At 46.7% G+C, this 17,359-nt stretch overlaps 1 protein-coding gene across 7 annotated transcripts in view; it reads left to right on the plus strand.

Moving 5' to 3' along the window:
• The window catches only part of MAPKAP1 (MAPK associated protein 1), an 82,155-nt gene that overhangs the window by 25,161 nt on the left and 39,635 nt on the right, over positions 1–17,359 (plus strand). For all 7 annotated transcript variants that reach the window (XM_064727894.1, XM_064727889.1, XM_064727890.1 and 4 more), the window contains 2 exons: positions 7,951–8,123; positions 12,719–12,895. In XM_064727894.1, the coding sequence (XP_064583964.1) occupies positions 7,951–8,123; positions 12,719–12,895 (350 nt within the window). The remainder of the gene's footprint in view (positions 1–7,950; positions 8,124–12,718; positions 12,896–17,359) is intronic.

Genomic DNA, 17,359 nt, shown 5'->3' on the forward strand with positions numbered 1-17,359 from the left:
CAGGAAAATTGGTGATGCCTTGAAATTAAAAGCATTTTTTAGGCCATGGCCATTTAAAGCAGCTTAATTAGAATTAAAGAATTTTAAAGAGTTTTTATAATGCACTTGTTAATCTTTTGGCTGAATCATATTGCGTTTTATTCTATCTAATTGATTTTTAGCAATTTAGTAGTGTCATTATCTTTCCCTTAATTACAGATCAAATCAAATAAAAAACGTATTCACAAGTTGAGGTTCTTAACAGCCAAAGAAATATGGAAATGTTTTATTAGCACATGTTTCTGATGGCTGCTGTTTGCAGAAGAGTTGGATGTGTCCATTTAACAGACAGGCTTGTTGAAGAAACATTCCTGAGGGAGAGAAAGTTGGGTTTTTTAATTTCTCATAGGACAGTCTAAAAGACTATGCCTTTACTTTGACCCTAGTAGTTGAAAAATCATTTTAAAGCATTGATGATAATTATGGAGAAAGGGCTCACTGATGTGTCTGTTTAAGCACCATGAAATCAGTAATCAAAGAGTTCTTGTTTTGTAGTTAAACATTAAATGTAAGTGAAGTGGTAATCGGTTTACTCTTGATTCCAATATAAATTTATATTTCATTATTTTTTCAATTTATTTAATATTTCCCACTCAGAATTTGTAAAGACAATATAATGGTCAGGTTTTTTCCATGTAAATTCTTTTGTTTCCCTATCTGAACCAAAGAGGAAGAAAATTCTCACTGTCTTCTTAATATTAGTAGAGCTTGCTTGATTTACTAATAGGAGCAGTTTCTCAGGTCTTTGTGGAGATTGAATTTATGAATTTATCAAACTTCAGGCTGCTATGGACCTAAATCCTGGGGGAAAAAATGTTGAAAACGCTTTATGTCAGAAAGTGTCCTGCATCAAAGTTGCTTGAACAGCCCATCAGGGCGTTTTCACATATTTTAAGGGCAAAAGCTTTAAGGTTAAAGTCTTTAGTGGTCCTTTTAGAGGTGGCCCTGAGTGCCACGAGGCTGCTGAGGTGCTGGGGGGAGCCCCCCTAAACTGGTGCTGTGTGAGGGGTGCCCTGCTGTGCCAGTGCTGCTGCCAGGAGGGAGGGCAGCGTCAGTGGGACACTGTTGTTTATTGTCCATTATTTATCGGTCCTGGGCTCCTCCCCCGTGCTGTGGCACCTGCCCGGGCACCAGGGGCACAGGCTCTGTGACTCCCCATCCAAGAGTGCAAAACTCCCGAGTGCAAGGAAATTTGGCTTGAAGGGGGTACTTTGGGACTGATGCTGAGAAAGAAATCGCCTGGTGCAGGAAATCAAATCCCATCTCCATGAGCTGCCTGACTCCACATCACGTTCTGTCTCTCTGATGGTTTTTAAATTGAGGGGCAAAAAGCTGTTGTGATAGTGTCACTAAACACTGCAGAACAAATTTCCATATAAAACCCTTCCTAGGTAGGAAATTCCAGTTAATAATAGTTTGGAGGAAAACCTATAGTAAAACTTGAGCATATTAACTATTAAGAGTTTAATTTGAGCTCAGGGGGAAATGATGTATTGAGGTAGGTACAGTAAAACTGATGAGATTGCAGGCAGGTTTTACAGATGATTTTCTCTTTCTTTTAGGAATAATTGAGTCATTTTAATGATAAGCCTTGCTTGGCTTCTTTGAATGGACCGCTTGTAATTAGTTGCAGCTTCAACTTTGAAATGTTTTGACAGAAAATGTATCATTTAGCGGGTGCATTTTTCCAGCATCCGCCTTTAATATTTGTTCATTTTCTGCAAGGCACAACTTTGCCTCTTCAGGTGGAATCGCAGGCAGGGCTGGGCTGCCTTTGTGGCCTCGCTGGTGTCCTGCAGGATGAGGAGGATGATGATGGCAGGAACATGTTCTGAGGCAGGGCTGGGCTGCCTTTGCCACCTCGCTGGTTCCCTGCAGGATGAGGGAGGGTTAAGGTTAGGGTTGGCAGGAACACAGCAGGCACAGCGGTGTTGCCCCTGTCCCCTGGCTGGTGCCCTGCAGGATGAGGAGGATGATGATGGCAGGAACACCTTCAGCAGGCACAGCAGTGCTGCCCCTGTCCTCTCCCTGGTGCCCTGCAGGATGAGGAGGATGATGATGCAGGAACACGCTCAGAGGCACGGCGGTGCTGTCTTTGTCCCCTGGCTGGTTCCCTGCAGGATGAGGAGGATGATGATGCAGGAACACGCTCAGAGGCACGGCGGTGCTGTCTTTGTCCCCTGGCTGGTGCCCTGCAGGATGAGGAGGATGATGATGGCAGGAACACGTTCAGCAGGCACAGCAGTGCTGCCCCTGTCCCCTCCCTGGTGCCCTGCAGCATGAGGAGGATGATGATGCAGGAACACGCTCAGAGGCAGCTGCAGCCCGTTGCAGCCCTGCACAGCACCTGCGGGCCGGCGCCGCTGCCCTGCTGCAGCTTCAGCTGCCAGCTCTGCCAGCAATGCAGCGCGCCTGCCTCGGCCTAATTAGAGGCATGATTTGTGAAACGCTGCCTATTTATTTAATTAATCACCGGCACAAAGCTATAAAACCCATATTTTAAAAATCCCTGTTAGTTTGCCATGTGGTTAATAGATTGTGGCACATTAAAAAGTGACACGGTGATGTATTAAAAATGTTCCACCTAAGGTTGGCTGATGTCCTCGAGGAACTTGAGCTGTCTGCTTTGTGCAGCAGAAGCAGAGGATTAGAGGCTGATCTGTTCAAGGATTGAATATTTCTGAAAACATTTATCTTTTTTAGAGCATCTGTTCGTTAAAATAGATCGTGGCACGTTCCTTAACACACAAATAATGTTTATGGTGCAGTTTTAATTATAAGTTTTGGTTGCATTTTGTTATTACAAAGAATAACTCTATTCCTCAGTATTAAATTGTAATGTTTATTACTAAGTAAAATATGTATAATTCTTCTAAAGAGGCTGTTTCTTCTCCTCACTAGAAGGAACTCGAGGATGGTTTGGGGTAATGAATGCATTTCTGCTGCAGCTGGAGCAACAACACTTGGATCAATGTGTTTTTATCCCAGGGCTGCAGGGCAGGCTGAGCTGGTGCCGCAGGGCTGGTGGGACATCCCACCCTCTGTGTTGGCTTGGGCACATGGAGAGGGAGCCAGTGTGGGGCAGAATGGCACGGGAGTGGGGCAGGGCAGGATGGACAGGGCCATTTGTCCTAAATCTGACACCTACACGGACAAAAACACATTGTGGGCTGTAACAGGGATGGACCTGGGGCTTCTCCCTCCCTCCACATAGCATTTGTCAGAAAAAAAGCAGTATTAAGAATTCACATTAATAGCACTCCAAGTAAACCAGATTTTAATTCACTGAGAGTTGTACAAATGAATGTGTGTTACTATAATTGAAACGTGCCGTTACCAGCTCTATGTGTCTTATTCTTTGCTCAGGACTTACATAATTTTATTAATTGTGGGAGTGAATGGCAAGCAGGAGCAGGCAGTGATGTGGGAGCTGGGCTGTGTGGTTATTTCTGTAAATCTGGTAAATCTGTGAGTGTGAGGACGTGTTCAGGTGCGAGGAACCTGTCCGGCTCGGAGGGGATGTCTCTCAGCTGTGTGCTGTATAATTAACTGGTACATGAGGAGGGGGCTGGAATAAAACATGAGCACGGTAATGCAGCCTGGAGCTGGGGCTGTGGTGATCATTGCCATGCAGAGGACGCCTTGCTCAGAGCTGCTGCTGCCTCTGCAGCCTGCACAACATCTGGACCTTTAATTGACAAATCGCCTGGTGCTCTGCAGAGCAGGCATGCTAACTGGAGTCAACAATTTAGAATAAAAAATAATAGTGTGTTATTTACCTTGCAGTTAAATATTCATACTTTGTTATGCTTTGGATAACAGGAAATTACTGGGTTAAATTTTTATGAATAGTGACAGTGTGAATAAGATAAATTAAGTATTTAATGATGTTAATGGAGTTTTACATCGTGATCTGCTAACTGTGCAGCACAGGCTGGGGTGATGCAAAGGAGAATCCTCTGCTCAGAAGGGAGCAGCTCTGGGGCTTCACTGGGAGCTGCAGGGCTGGCAGTGTGCTGGGGCTGCCCCCAGCCCTCTGGGGTGTCCTCCACCTTGGGTTGGCAATAAATGAGGGAACCAAATGCCCAAAGTGAGGAAAACCCAGTGCTGGTGTAACCACCTGATGAAACAAACACCATTCCAGTCTTGCCGTGGTGGGGAACAGTGTGGTGGGTTGGAGAAGGAAAGAAAAAGAAAAATATGGTCCCTTATATTGCCATAAACATCTGTGCTCTGATCTGTTAGAAATTTCTGTGTGTTGTAAATACTGGGTTGTTATATTTCCTCTTTTCCTCTTCAAGTATTTTCTGTGTGTCAATTAAATACAGAAGCGAGTAAGTTATGTTGTGGAGGTGATTGCTGGGTCACACGGTGCAGTCAACACCCTGTCACCCAAACCAAAAAACATTGAACTGAGTTTAAAAGTGAGAAGACATTTTGCATTTGGGAATGGAAAGGCATTTGTTTCCATTTTGTGCAGTGTTTAGTGTTGTTTGCTGGGAGGTGAGTCAATGACTTGAATTAATTATAATTACTGAAGAGACGTATACTGATTGAGCAAATAAAGTAGTAAGCTCATTCGTGCCAAGGCCATCTAATTAAATGCTAACTTTGGGTAAGCTAGATGTGCATGAAAGATTAATTTTAAGAGGTTTTTATGACTCCCACTAAATAATGATTCAGTAAAATCTTTGCATTATATCATTAGAACATCTAATCTTAAAGTGATATAACATTTAGTCACAGAACTCCATTGTGCAGGAAGAGGCAGTAAATTGTCAGTGTTGAGAATCAATCACTTTTCCCTCGGAAATGTTTATGGACTTTGTTTTAATTTTGTGCCTGGTGTGCAGTGAGGCAGAGCAGGAGTGAGGAGGGCGCCCTGCGTGTGCCCCTCCTGTTGTGCCCCAGGGCAGGGCTGTGCATGGGGAGCTCCCCAGGGCCTGGGCCAGGGGCAGTGCCAGTGACCAAGGCACACCTACCTGGTGCTGGAGGGAGGGGTGCATTCCCTCATGGACTTCCATCAAAATTCGATTTTCAATCTTAGAAAGACATCTTATGTTGGAAGGACTGATGAATTTTAAATAATTTTTTTTTTTAATTTGTCGTACTGTAGGAGAGCACCAGGGAGCCTTAAAAGAGTCCATCAATAAAAATACTAGGAAAATTTTCTGTGATTTATTGTACATTTTCAGTGTATCCAGTTACTCCTCACTTTCTTAAAGGATTGGTGGGATATAACATTTCTAACAATAAAAGCTTAATGGAATCAGATTTGTGATTTCCTAGAAAATTAACGAGATATTTTGTCAATTTTATTCCAGACTTCATTTGTCAGAATATACAGTGTCCAGTGACAAGCTAAAAGAATTTTTTGACAAATTAACTGTGCCACAGGTGACAGATCAGGAAAATGTTAATTTAACAGCCCCTTTATGCTTCCCAGATTTATTGGAGGCTATTAAGGAAACTCCAAATGGTAAGGCCCCTGGCCCTGAATAGATTTTCCATTGAATTTTATACAGGATCTATTAATAAAGTTTGATGCTGCCTCTTTGAATATTGGTAATTGTCCTTTATCTTCTGGGTTTCCTCAGCATTTCCACTTGGAATACAGTTTTTAGTTGGGAGCCAGAAGTAATTGTGGTTCCAGGAATGGCTGTGGTTGCGAGTGGTTCCTCCTGGAGAGGAGGCTGCAGGTCCCTGCAGAGCCAGGAGCTGTCCCTGGGCTGGCTCTGAGCCCTCGGCTGGTCCCTGTGTCCCTCTGTCCCTGTGTCCCTCTGTCCCTCTGTCCCTCTGTCCCAGTGTTCCTCTGTCCTTGTGTCCCTGTGTCCCTGTGACCATCTGTCCCTGTGTCCCTCTGTCCCTGTGTCTCTCTGTCCCTCTGTCCCAGTGTCCCTCTGTCCCTGTGTCCCTGTGTCCCTCTGTCCTTGTGTCCCTGTGTCCCTCGGTCCCTGTGTCCCTGTGTCCCTGTGACCATCTGTCCCTGTGTCCCCGTGTCCCTCTGTCCCTGTGTCCTTGTGTCCCTCTGTCCCAGTGTCCCAGTGTCCCAGTGTCCCTGTGTCCCTCTGTCCCTGTGTCCCTCTGTTCCTCTGTCCCTGTGTCCTTGTGTCCCTCTGTCCCAGTGTTCCTCTGTCCCAGTGTCCCCATGTCCCTGTGTCCCTCTGTCCCAGTGTCCCAGTGTACCTCTGTCCCAGTGTCCCTGTGTCCCTCTGTTCCTGTGTCCCTGTGTCCCTGTGTCCCTCTGTCCTTGTGTCCCAGTGTCCCTCGGTCCCAGTGTCCCTGTGTCCCTCTGTCCTTGTGTCCCTCTGTCCCAGTGTCCCTCGGTCCCTGTGTCCCTGTGCCCAGTGTCCCTCTGTCCCTCTGTCCCTGTGTCCCTCTGTCCCTGAGCCCTCCCTGGATTTCTGTGTGTAACTGGCGTGGTGTGCCAAGCAGTGCCATTCATTTCCTGCTGTTTGCTCCCTCTCCTGCCAAGGCAGCCTCAGCTCGGGGGTCTCTGGGCAGGACCAAGGCCACCAACACCCTCAGCCCCTGTGCCTGGGTGTGGGCACCTGGGCACACCCACCTGAGCTGTTACCTATGATTGGCACCACCTCATTTCCCTTTCACAATAAGTCCTGGAAGTAGAAAAGCAGAGACAGGAGCCCACCCTGGTGGTTTTTAGCAGCTCTGTTGTGTTCATGACCTCGTGGGGTTAAGGTGTCCCAGAGGGTCCCGGGCACATGAGCTCAACCAAAGCTTGTTCAGGTTTATCCAAACAAAGTGAAGGAATGTCCCATGTTCTGTTGCAATCCTAACCCTTCTTTAAATTAGCCAAACCAGTTTCTTCTTACCTGAAAAATATGGGAAGAGGAGGTATCTGTTCTATAAAAATGCTTTCTTAAAAAATAAATGTATTATGTTGGGATGGATTTTAATAATACTTTTAGCTGTGCCAGTATGAATAACTTTAATCTTTAAATTCCTATTACTTCTCTAATTTATAATCACACTGAAGGATCAAATGGTTTTTAACAATATATTGAAATTAGCACATGGCATTTAACTCCCTGTTTTATGCTCTCATTATAGATTTATAGCATTGAATCCTTTTATTCTGTTACTTAGAATTCCAGGTGATTAATTCAAGAAGCCCTTTCTCTTCTCAAGGCCCTTGTAGTATGGAGAGAGATGGAGATACTGAGTTACTTGGGGTGCCTTGGAAGAGGGGTCAATTTTTGTTTGTTTAGAAGATTTCTGGGTAAAAGCTGCAGTTGTACCTGCAGTGGATTAAACATCCTTTTCTTGTAATGCAAATGTCATAGATCTGTGTTGCTGTGTGCTTTATTGTTTATTTAATCGTCAGTCTCCAGGGCACCAAATGGGCTATTTCCATCCAGTAAGTTCCAGCAAACCCCAATAATGGTTGATTCCTGCTGGTGTCCTCAAGCAGAGCAGTTCAGTGGCTCAGCTGTGTGTGAGGTTTTGTTCTGCTCTTGGCAAGCCAAGGCCAAGCCTTGGTGGGTGGGTGTCTGTGCTCCCTCTGGGAGCTCCTCAGGTGGAGGGGAAGAACTGCAGAAGAGAGCAGAAATGCAGAAACTATTTGGAAGTCTTAGGCTGTTTTTTTTGGGTCACTCTTCCTCCCCATCCCACGCATAATTCCGTTTTTTGGATTCTGCAGGAACATGGGATCCTGCAGCAAAGTTCAGGCTCTTTATGGAAATCTGTGAAATCATGTCCAGATATTTCATGTCCTTTTTACCAATAAACAGCAGGGAAATAATTGGAATTTAAATGTTTAATCTCCTTCCAATTTTAAGCCATAGCAGCACATTTTGGTTTTCCTGCTGAGCCGAATTCCGCCCGCCCAGATTTTGTATAAACCCTGTGACACTTTTTGATACATCCTGATGAAATGTGTTTCCTCCCCAGGGCCACGTTGGTACAACGGCAACCAAAAAAATCGATGTCTACCTCCCCCTGCACACGAGCCAGGACAAGCTGCAGCCCATGACCGTGGTGACCATCGCCAACGCCAAGGTGCACGACCTGATCGGGCTCATCTGCTGGCAATATACAAGTGAGGGACGGGAACCCAAGCTGAAGTAATGCTCTTTCTTTACTACCTCCTGACCTCTCCATTTCTCCTCTGCAGCCTTTTTAGCGTACTGAAACGGATTTCTGTGTCGGCGTTTGGAAATAGAAACCCTAGCGCCTTCACATGTGGCAGTGTTTCCCTCTGAGCAGCACAGGGGCACCTCCAGCCATTTCTCTTTCAATTAGGGAGGGCTTGGGCCTGTAAATGAATCATCATCTCAAAACTATGTAAAAGTAATGCAAACTGTATCTCTTTTGGTGTCACAGAGGCATTTGTTATTCCATGTCCCATCTATTTTTTGCTAGTGTCCTTAATGGCTGAGATCACAAGGAGTCAGATAAAGTCCAGAGCTCCTCTCAGTCCCTCTGCTCTGCTGGAGCACTGCTGGTGGTTGGTAAGAGCTGTTCTTTTTCCTGGCAGATGACAGGAGATGCATGGAAAGGGTCTTCAGAACAGCTCACCTGAGCAGCTTTCATTTTAGACCAGCTGTGTAAAATACTTCTGGTTTTGCTGGGCCATAGAACATAAAATAAGGACTTAAAGCAGTTTATTACAGAGTTGCCAGTAGCAGTTACTGGCAGGGATGTCCCTGGTGCAAGGAGGTTGATAGTTTTGTTTGGGTTTTTTCTAGAAGAGCCAAATTTCACTTTTTTTATTGTTCCTGGAATATTGAATGAATAGGGTGGGGGTTTTTGGTCCTGAATTTCACAGCTCACTCTTTCAGCATTTTTCAGGAGCCCTGGAGGGCTCAGCAGCCTCAGCTGCTGCTGTAGCACAGCTGTGGGGGAATGGGAGTCAGGGCACTGGGGTTCCCAGGTTTGGATTTGCTGATTTCTGTTCCACAGACAGGGCATGCAGGAAAGCAGCCCCTCTTGAAAACACTTCCATGGATGTTCTTTCTTTGGATATGGATTTTTCCTTAGCTCTTCTCAACAGACATGTGAAATGTTTCTGGGGTTTAACACTTGGGTTTGATTTGTCCTTTTTTATGTTCTTGAGAAGAAATATAAAATTATTCACAGATGGTGCCATTTCATTTGCTGTTATTAATTTCTGCTCATTATATCACAAGTTCAGAGAAGTGTCCTTTGTGTATGATTAGGCTATTTTTTAATGAGTAAGACTGCACTGATGTCAGTCTTTGGGCACACACACATTTCTCAGGAGCAGAGCAGAGCTCAAATGGAACAGCACCCGTGAGTGGAGTGTTCCATGAACCATCACTGCCCACAGCAAAAGGCAACAGTGGGAAGAAATGAATTTCACTGTCTGGCTTGAAGGATAAAATGTTATGATGTGTCAAAAAGTGCTCATGAGCAAGGAGGCTGTCCAATGTAATCAAATCTCAGGCAGAGAGGATAAAATAAAATAGATAATGGAGGCGTGAGCTCCCAGGAGCACAGTCAGACACAGCAGCAGCATCAGCTGAGAGTCTGGGGACAAAGGCTCAGGCCAGAGCCCCGAGTTTCCAAGAAGTTCCTTTCCTTGTAGGTCCTTAATTATTTCTCATCATCTTTTTGTTACCATTGCTGAGTGCCAGTCCTGAAGCAAGGATTGATTTAACTGTAAACTAATTCTCATATTTCCAAGTAAGGCAGGAGCTCGTGTAGGGTGCCCATTCTGCATTGGCCATTTGCTCCTGATTCAGTCAGGTGAGAGTGTGAAAGGACAAAATGGGGATCACTGTGGCACTGCACTGAAATCCATCTACAGAATGCCTCAGATGGGTATGCAAGGCATGCAGAGTGACAGCTATACCTGCTAGTGACACTGGGAGAATAATGAGGAGGTTTTAGACTTTATAATTAGGAGAAACAACCCCTTCTGTCTTTAGGAAAAGAATATATTACTGCCTAATTCCTTTTCCTAAAAGATAGGTGTAAGAGTCTGAAGTGAATGAGCACTAGTTGACAGCTTTGAGAACATTCTGTATTCAATTAGGCTGCCTTTTTATTATAATTGTGTTGTATTTGTCTCTATTCAGTCTCTTGGTTCCAGGAACCGCTGGCAGGGTTAGCAGCCCTGTCCCTGGCCTCCCACACATGGACCTGGGGTGTAACCCAGCATTTTCCTGCCAGCCCCTGACAGATGTGCTGGAATGATTCCACCTGCAAAAAATAAACAAAATCCCTTTCTAGGAAGAAATTAATAGTGAGATGCACAATTCAAATAGATTTGCTATTTTTAGAAGTGAAGAGTGAATCTCTCCTTTTTGTGCTGAATTTGTAAGTTCCCAGCTTCAATCTCTCTCAGCCTGGGGGAGGTTCACAGTGCACAACAGTTTTACTCACTGGACTTTTTTATTTATTTTTTTACCACATGGTGACTGAATGTGCTAAGGAAGGCAGCCCATGAGTGCAGGCATCTGCAGCCCCTCTGTTGTGCGGGGTGTGAGCAGTGCTGGGATGTTCCCAGTTTGCTGGGACAGGAGCTGGTGGCACTGGGGCCTGCTGGCTGTGCTCTGCTGTGCCTTCCTCCAGCTGGGGGAACAGGGACAGGGCACAGGGGGTGCTCCCACTGCCAGAGGGCAGGGCTGGCTGGGATATTGGGCATTGGGAATGCCTGGCTGTGGGGCCCTGGCACGGGGTGCCCAGAGCAGCTGTGGCTGCCCCATCCCTGGAAGGGTTCAAGGCCAGAAAGTTTCTTTGCAGAATTTCCAAAATTCAGAGTGGTGAATGTTGCTGAATTACCTTTGGTGAGCAGAATTGCAGCTTACATTAACAGCAATGCATCATTATTCCCTGTTTTCTGTAATAAATGTCTTAGTCATGACAAGATGCCTATAGATCACCTGGACTAAGCACTCTCAATAAAGCACAGTTGCAACCAAAGGTTTGTGAATTAATTGAGAAAATTGCAAATCAGGTAGTCAGTGAAATAATTCATTGTCACATCCAATCAATAAACTTTGTAAATCAACTCATTTAATTCAAAAAATGATCTATATAGATCAAGCGACCAATTAAACAATTAGCATACACTTTACAATTAATTAATTTAAGCATCAATCATGCAATTAAAACTCCAAATTTAAACTGCAGAGTTTAGAAACACGCTGCCACATGCACCTTCAGCTTTACTGCATGGCTGGGGAAAGGCCTGAGTGCTGGCAGGTTTACAGTCAGAAAGAATACTTATTTTCAGGTCAATAATTTAAACTGAAGTAACATTTGAAATAGATTTCAATGTTAGGAAATTATGATTAATACCTGTTTGGTAGCTATAAATAGTTGTTTCCCTCTGGGCTCTCATCTGTGGAAAGAAAGAGGCTCAGCTCTTTATTTCTTTCACATTGTATCTGTTTCAGCTTTCTGTGTTAGTTCTGCTTGTTGGTGTTTATTAATTTGTGACTGCTTTTAGTGACTGAACTTAGGTATTTAGGAAAGGTAAGTGTTCTGCTAATCATTGCTGCTGTGTTGGATAGATATTTGCTTTTCCCATAGTTCATTACCCTGCTCACCTGCCCGAGAGCACTCTCTGCTTCTCCAGCCTACAGACACTAAGCTTCCACAGTTGTTTGACCTGTGAGAAATCACAGACACCACTTGTTTGCCTTCAGCTCCGAAGTGTAGTCATCACATAAATAAATAAATTTTCACAAATGGAGAAATATCCTTCCTGCTTTACGAAATCACAAAACTTTTACAGATTTTAGTGCATTTTAATCATCGTCAGGTTTTGTTTGTGGAGCAGTGAAGGACGAAGACTGCTCTGCTCTGAGGTTTGGGGTTTTTCCATCACCGCAGGGTTGTGGCAGCAGGACACGTTGTGACCTTTGGGGACACGTTTGTGTGGTGTCACTGTGCCATGTGAGAGCAGTGCTCTGTGCAGGTGTCCCTGTGCAGGTGCCCCGTGCAGGTGTCCCTGTGCAGGTGTCCCCGTGCAGGTGTCCCTGTCCAGGTGTCCCCGTGCAGGTGCCCCGTGCAGGTGCCCCGTGCAGGTGTCCCTGTGCAGGTGTCCCCGTGCAGGTGTCCCTGTGCAGGTGTCCCCATGCAGGTGTCCCCGTGCAGGTGTCCCTGTGCAGGTGACCCTGTCCAGGTGACCCCGTGCAGGTGTCCCCGTGCAGGTGTCCCTGTGCAGGTGTCCCTGTCCAGGTGACCCCATGCAGGTGCCCCATGCAGGTGTCCCCGTGCAGGTGTCCCCGTGCAGGTGTCCCTGTGCAGGTGTCCCCATGCAGGTGTCCCTGTGCAGGTGTCCCTGTCCAGGTGTCCCTGTGCAGGTGTCCCTGTCCTGGTGACCCCGTGCAGATGTCCCTGTCCAGGTGTCCCTGTGCAGGTGTCCCTGTCCAGGTGTCCCTGTGCAGGTGTCCCTGTCCAGGTGTCCCCATGCAGGTGTCCCTGTCCAGGTGTCCCTGTGCAGGTGTCCCTGTCCAGGTGACCCCGTGCAGGTGTCCCCGTGCAGGTGTCCCTGTCCAGGTGTCCCCATGCAGGTGTCCCTGTCCAGGTGTCCCTGTGCAGGTGTCCCTGTCCAGGTGTCCCCGTGCAGGTGTCCCCGTGCAGGTGTCCCTGTCCAGGTGTCCCTGTGCAGGTGTCCCTGTCCAGGTGCCCCATGCAGGTGCCCCGTGCAGGCGCTGTGCTGAGTCACCCTGTCCCTCTGTTGCAGTGACAATGTCAGCGCCTACTGCCTGCACATCGCCGAGGACGACGGCGAGGTGGACACGGACTTCCCGCCCCTGGACTCCAACGAGCCCATCCACAAGTTTGGCTTCAGCACGCTGGCCCTGGTGGAGAAGTACTCGTCCCCAGGGCTGGCAGCCAAGCAGTCGCTCTTCGTGCGCATGTGAGTACCCGGCTGGGCACAGCCACCTCCTCCTCTTCCTCCTCCTCCTCCTCCTCTGCCTCCCTTCTCCTGACCTCACCAACACTCGGGGCCACACCCCTTGGTGATGCTCTGCACTGAAGTGGTTTTATAGACAAATAGTTGCAGTGTGGCTCAACAACAGTGAGAAGAAAAATGCAGTAACCAAGCACACCAGCTGGACTGGACATTCCCCTCCCAAATCCAGAAGAGTTTGGTGAGGGACACCCCACTCACCCCTGAGACTTCAGCTGTCTGACTTGTAGATCAAGAAGAATTTGCTCTGTCCTTTGCTATATCCAGGGATATATACTGTGCTTGATCACTTTTATTTTTCTTTACTTGTGAATGAAAAATCTCTTAAACCATCAGAAGGCCTTAATTACTAGAACAAAATGCCAGGAGCATAAGCCACTTCTTACTTGGGAAAAATATTTCATGTTTGGAGCTCTTGAAATGAAAATGCTAATAGGGTTTTCCTGGTTATTGGACATTACTTACATTTCTTAGCACTACAGCTGCTTCTAGTTCTGAATAATCAGACATTTTTTAAAAAATCTGGCTTATTTAATTAGTTTTTATATTCTTTATTGTGTACTGTGTTTCTTAGCGACGTTGCAAAGCATCCTACAGAAAGCCATTGTCAGAAATCCCACGTGTATTCCCAAAGGCCACATTCACTTTGCTCCACTGCATCAGGGCACTGGGAAATAAAATATTCTGGCCCCAGTGTTCACAAGTAAGTTATTCAAGGCTGAGATGCTGGGCTGTGCTACACTGAGGCCGTGGCGAGGAAGAGGAGGTCATTGTCAATGGACAACTCTAAATTGTTGCTGATTTCTCATCTGGATAAAGCGTCCTTCCCCAGCTGTGCCCCCAGAGCTGTCCTGGGTGCCTGAGCTGGGCTCGGTGCTCACTGCAGTGACCAGGGGTGGGTCAGGGGCTGGGGCTGCCCTTCCCATGGGGACACAGAGACCTCAGTGGGGTCTGGGGCTGCCCAGCAGTTCTCTGCCTGCAGCAGGCAGCAGGAGAAGGGCCCAGCTGCAGAAAAATGCAAAATCTTTTGGTTTACCATCATTTGTGCTGATGTGAGGAGCTTCCTTCTAGCTTGGAGGTGCTGCTGTGGAGAAATAGGACAGCTGCATCATAAGCAGTGCTCTTCTGAAAGGGTCAGTTTGGTGGTGCCAACATCCGCATTTTAATTTTAAATGGCTTGTGATTACTGTGTAAATAGCTAGGTTTAAATTAGAATTTTTAATGTGTCCCCTAGAATAAAGAATTACTTGATCATCACTTGATCAAAAGGTTGTTACCTCTGTGAGTTTACATGTCTGTGCTGTCTTATTTTTGTAAGGATTTGCTGTAAATTCTATGTCTTCTTCCTCCCCTGTCACCCTACCGGTGCATGTAATTGTGGTTTTATATTTTGCATCTCTTTTTTTTTCCTCCTCGTGCTGAAGTACTTCAGCTGCTGCCATGTCAGCCTTGTGACTTGTAATGTTTATTAATATTGAATCACTGTTGAAAAATGTTGATGCTTGTGAGGAGCTCCGTGCTGGGGCCGCGCTCCTCCTCGCGGGCTGAGCCCCGCAGGGACCCCCTTCTGCAGGACATGTTTGAGCAGAAACAGTTTGCAGAACTTTACACACTTCACTCCTGCCAAGGCAAACTCTGAGCCGCTCGAGTCAGTTGTAAATACCCAGAGGTGGTGGCTGGAAGTAGCCCGCAGTGCAGTTTATATTCCGAGCTGGATGTGGATGTCTTTGTGGCTGTACAGAGTAGTAAATAATTGAGTTTGATTAGGGAGAGGGACCTCATTATCCCCCCACCTGTGCCCAGCTGGTAGGGGAGGGTCGAAATGAAGCCATTAGCTGTCGCTCTTACTGGCATCTCAAAGAGCTCAAATACATCTGTGTCTTATTTTCTTTTCTGGCACAATCAGTCGAGCAAGCTAAGCAGGCATGACCGAATTTGGCAAGTTCCAAGGACTCTGGCAAAGTTACACAAGGAGAAGAAGGAGGGCAGTCGTGCTGGCTGCTCGGTGCCCATTAGTCTAGCGAGCTGTGTGTTTGGAAGGTGGCTGCTGTGGAGAGCAGGGCTTTGTCCAGCCCCGGGCACGGCACCCGCACACGGCCCCGCGCTCCATCAGGGCTTTGCCAGGGAGAGGCAAACAGAGCGCCACATCCGTGGGAATACAGGCTTCTCGAGGTGCTGAGCTCATACCTGAACGGCTTAAAATAAATCCGTACCACCATCAGGGCTTTTTCCCTTGGAAATTTTATTGTTGGAACGTGACACACTCAATCTAATGGTGTTTCGAGGAGCTGTAGCTCAGCTGCCAGTTGGCACACAGAGCAAATTTGGCATCCAGTTCTTCTGCTCTGTAGCACTTTTTTTCTGTTTTGATATTGTACTTAAATTGCTTTGACTATTATATACAAATTTTCAAAGCCGTACCCAATAGTTTAAGGTTTGAAACCCTTTTAAAATACCAGACTTGCATTGTGCTTTTGCAAATTCAGTTCAAAGCCCTGAAATGTGTTTTTTCTTGGACTCCAGCAGCAGTCCCCAAAAGGCCTGTTCCTGATTTGTGCATGGGGGTGGGTAATCTGCAAAGTACATTTTAGAATATTCATATAAAATTTCAGACAGTTAATGTGGGTGCAAAATTAAGAGTGTGGCTCCCAGGATAGTGGAGAGGGAGGGGTAGGAGGGCATCAGAACACTTGATAGAGGGCTAAGGACTACTATAGTGGTGTTAAAATGCAGCCAGTTGAACTCAATAGTGCACAGAGCTATGCAAGGCCAATCTGAGATGCACAAAAGCAGGTCATTCAGGCTCAGAATAAAAACTGTGGCTGGTATTAGTTAGTCCAGTTCCTATCACTGTGCACTTTATCTAAAAAATTACCCAGCTTAAGGTAAGTCCATTGCATCAGCTGGGATTTTGAGTCTTAAGTCTGACTTTGTGCTGATCGAGTGGAAATTGCTATTAGTCACTCCCAGGCACTTCCAGCCATGCCAGCTGGTTATGCAGTGAGCTTTAAGTGCTATAAATTCCACTTCTGGAAAGTAAATTCCACTTCTGTGTTAAGAAAAAAAAAAAAAAAATTAAAAATTGCTCTAGATTGGAAAGGAGCTTTTCAAAAAGTTCTCTTCTCATTCAGAGCAGAAACCCTTTGTCCTTGCAGTGTGGGTTGTTTTGTTTTGTGGCAGAAGGGGGGACCCTGCCTGTTCCCCTGGCACCTCAGCACCACGAGGAGAGCTTCTGCCTGTGCTGCTGCTTGCCTTTCCCTCTCCTGAACCTTGCCACCCTGGCTCCAGCACGGAGGCTGTAAAAGAAGATGGAAAGCCAAGTTACTGCAGAATGATCACTATCATTAACATTCACGGGTGGTTCACTTATCATTCCTGACTGCACAGACATGGCAGCCGTTATGAAACGTCCACAGGTGTAGCACGATGATACATATTACATTGTGCCACAATGGATTTATGTATTCTGTAACAAAAGAAAAGTGTAATGAAAAAATACAGAAGGTAATCCTTTATTCCTCCACTGCACAATTTATCAGTAATGCCTGTGGATGATAAGTGCCAGGGATTTCCTTTGCTTGATTTAACCTTGTCACCCAGGTATGTTTTTGCAAAATGACAGAAAATACAAGCTAAGGAATTTCTTTGGCTTCCAATTTGCCAGCAGCACTTTTAATTGATTGACCAGCATCTGCTTGTCTGTCCTATTTTCAGTGTGTTGACCTAAAAGGAAGGTATCACACCTTAGCAGAGGGAGGTAAAACACATTGTTAGTGATTGCAATTAGGGATTGGGCTGAGTGAGGGCAGTCCATGCCCATGGCCAGGGCAGAGCACGCTGGGCAGTGGTGGGCTGAGGTGGCTGTGTGTTTCTCCAGCCCAGCCTGCTCTGCTGGGGCACACCAGGCAGGGCTGGGCTGGGCTGGTGGTGCTCCAGAAGCTCCAGTGCTGAGCACAGCTCCAGGACACCTGGCAGCGTGTCCAGTGCCAGGACAAGGAGCAGGGGCCTTAAACTAAACCACAGCAAGTTCCACCTCAACGTGAGGAAGAACTCCTTTCCATGGAGGGTGGCAGAGCCCTGGAACAGCTGCCTGGGAGGGGCTGGAGTCTCTCTCTCTGGAGACATCCCAGACCCACCTGGCCGCGTTCCTGTGTCCCCTGCCTCGGGTGACCCTGCCTGGGCAGGGGACTGGACAGGGGCATCTCCAGGGGTCACTTCCCACCCCAGCTAATCTGTGGTTCCACGGGGCTTCTCCTCTGGGCACAGAACCGTGCCCTGACTCTGGCCTGGCCCCAGGATGACGACAGGAGCTCTTTGGTCTGGGCTTAAGTCCACCCCGGCTCAGATGTGAGGGGTTGCCGAGTGCTGAAATGCTGCTCTGACGTGGTGGTGGTGCCTTGTGAGAGGGAG

This window comes from Zonotrichia leucophrys, chromosome 17 (genome assembly GCF_028769735.1).
Source record: "Zonotrichia leucophrys gambelii isolate GWCS_2022_RI chromosome 17, RI_Zleu_2.0, whole genome shotgun sequence".
Lineage (NCBI taxonomy): Eukaryota > Metazoa > Chordata > Aves > Passeriformes > Passerellidae > Zonotrichia > Zonotrichia leucophrys.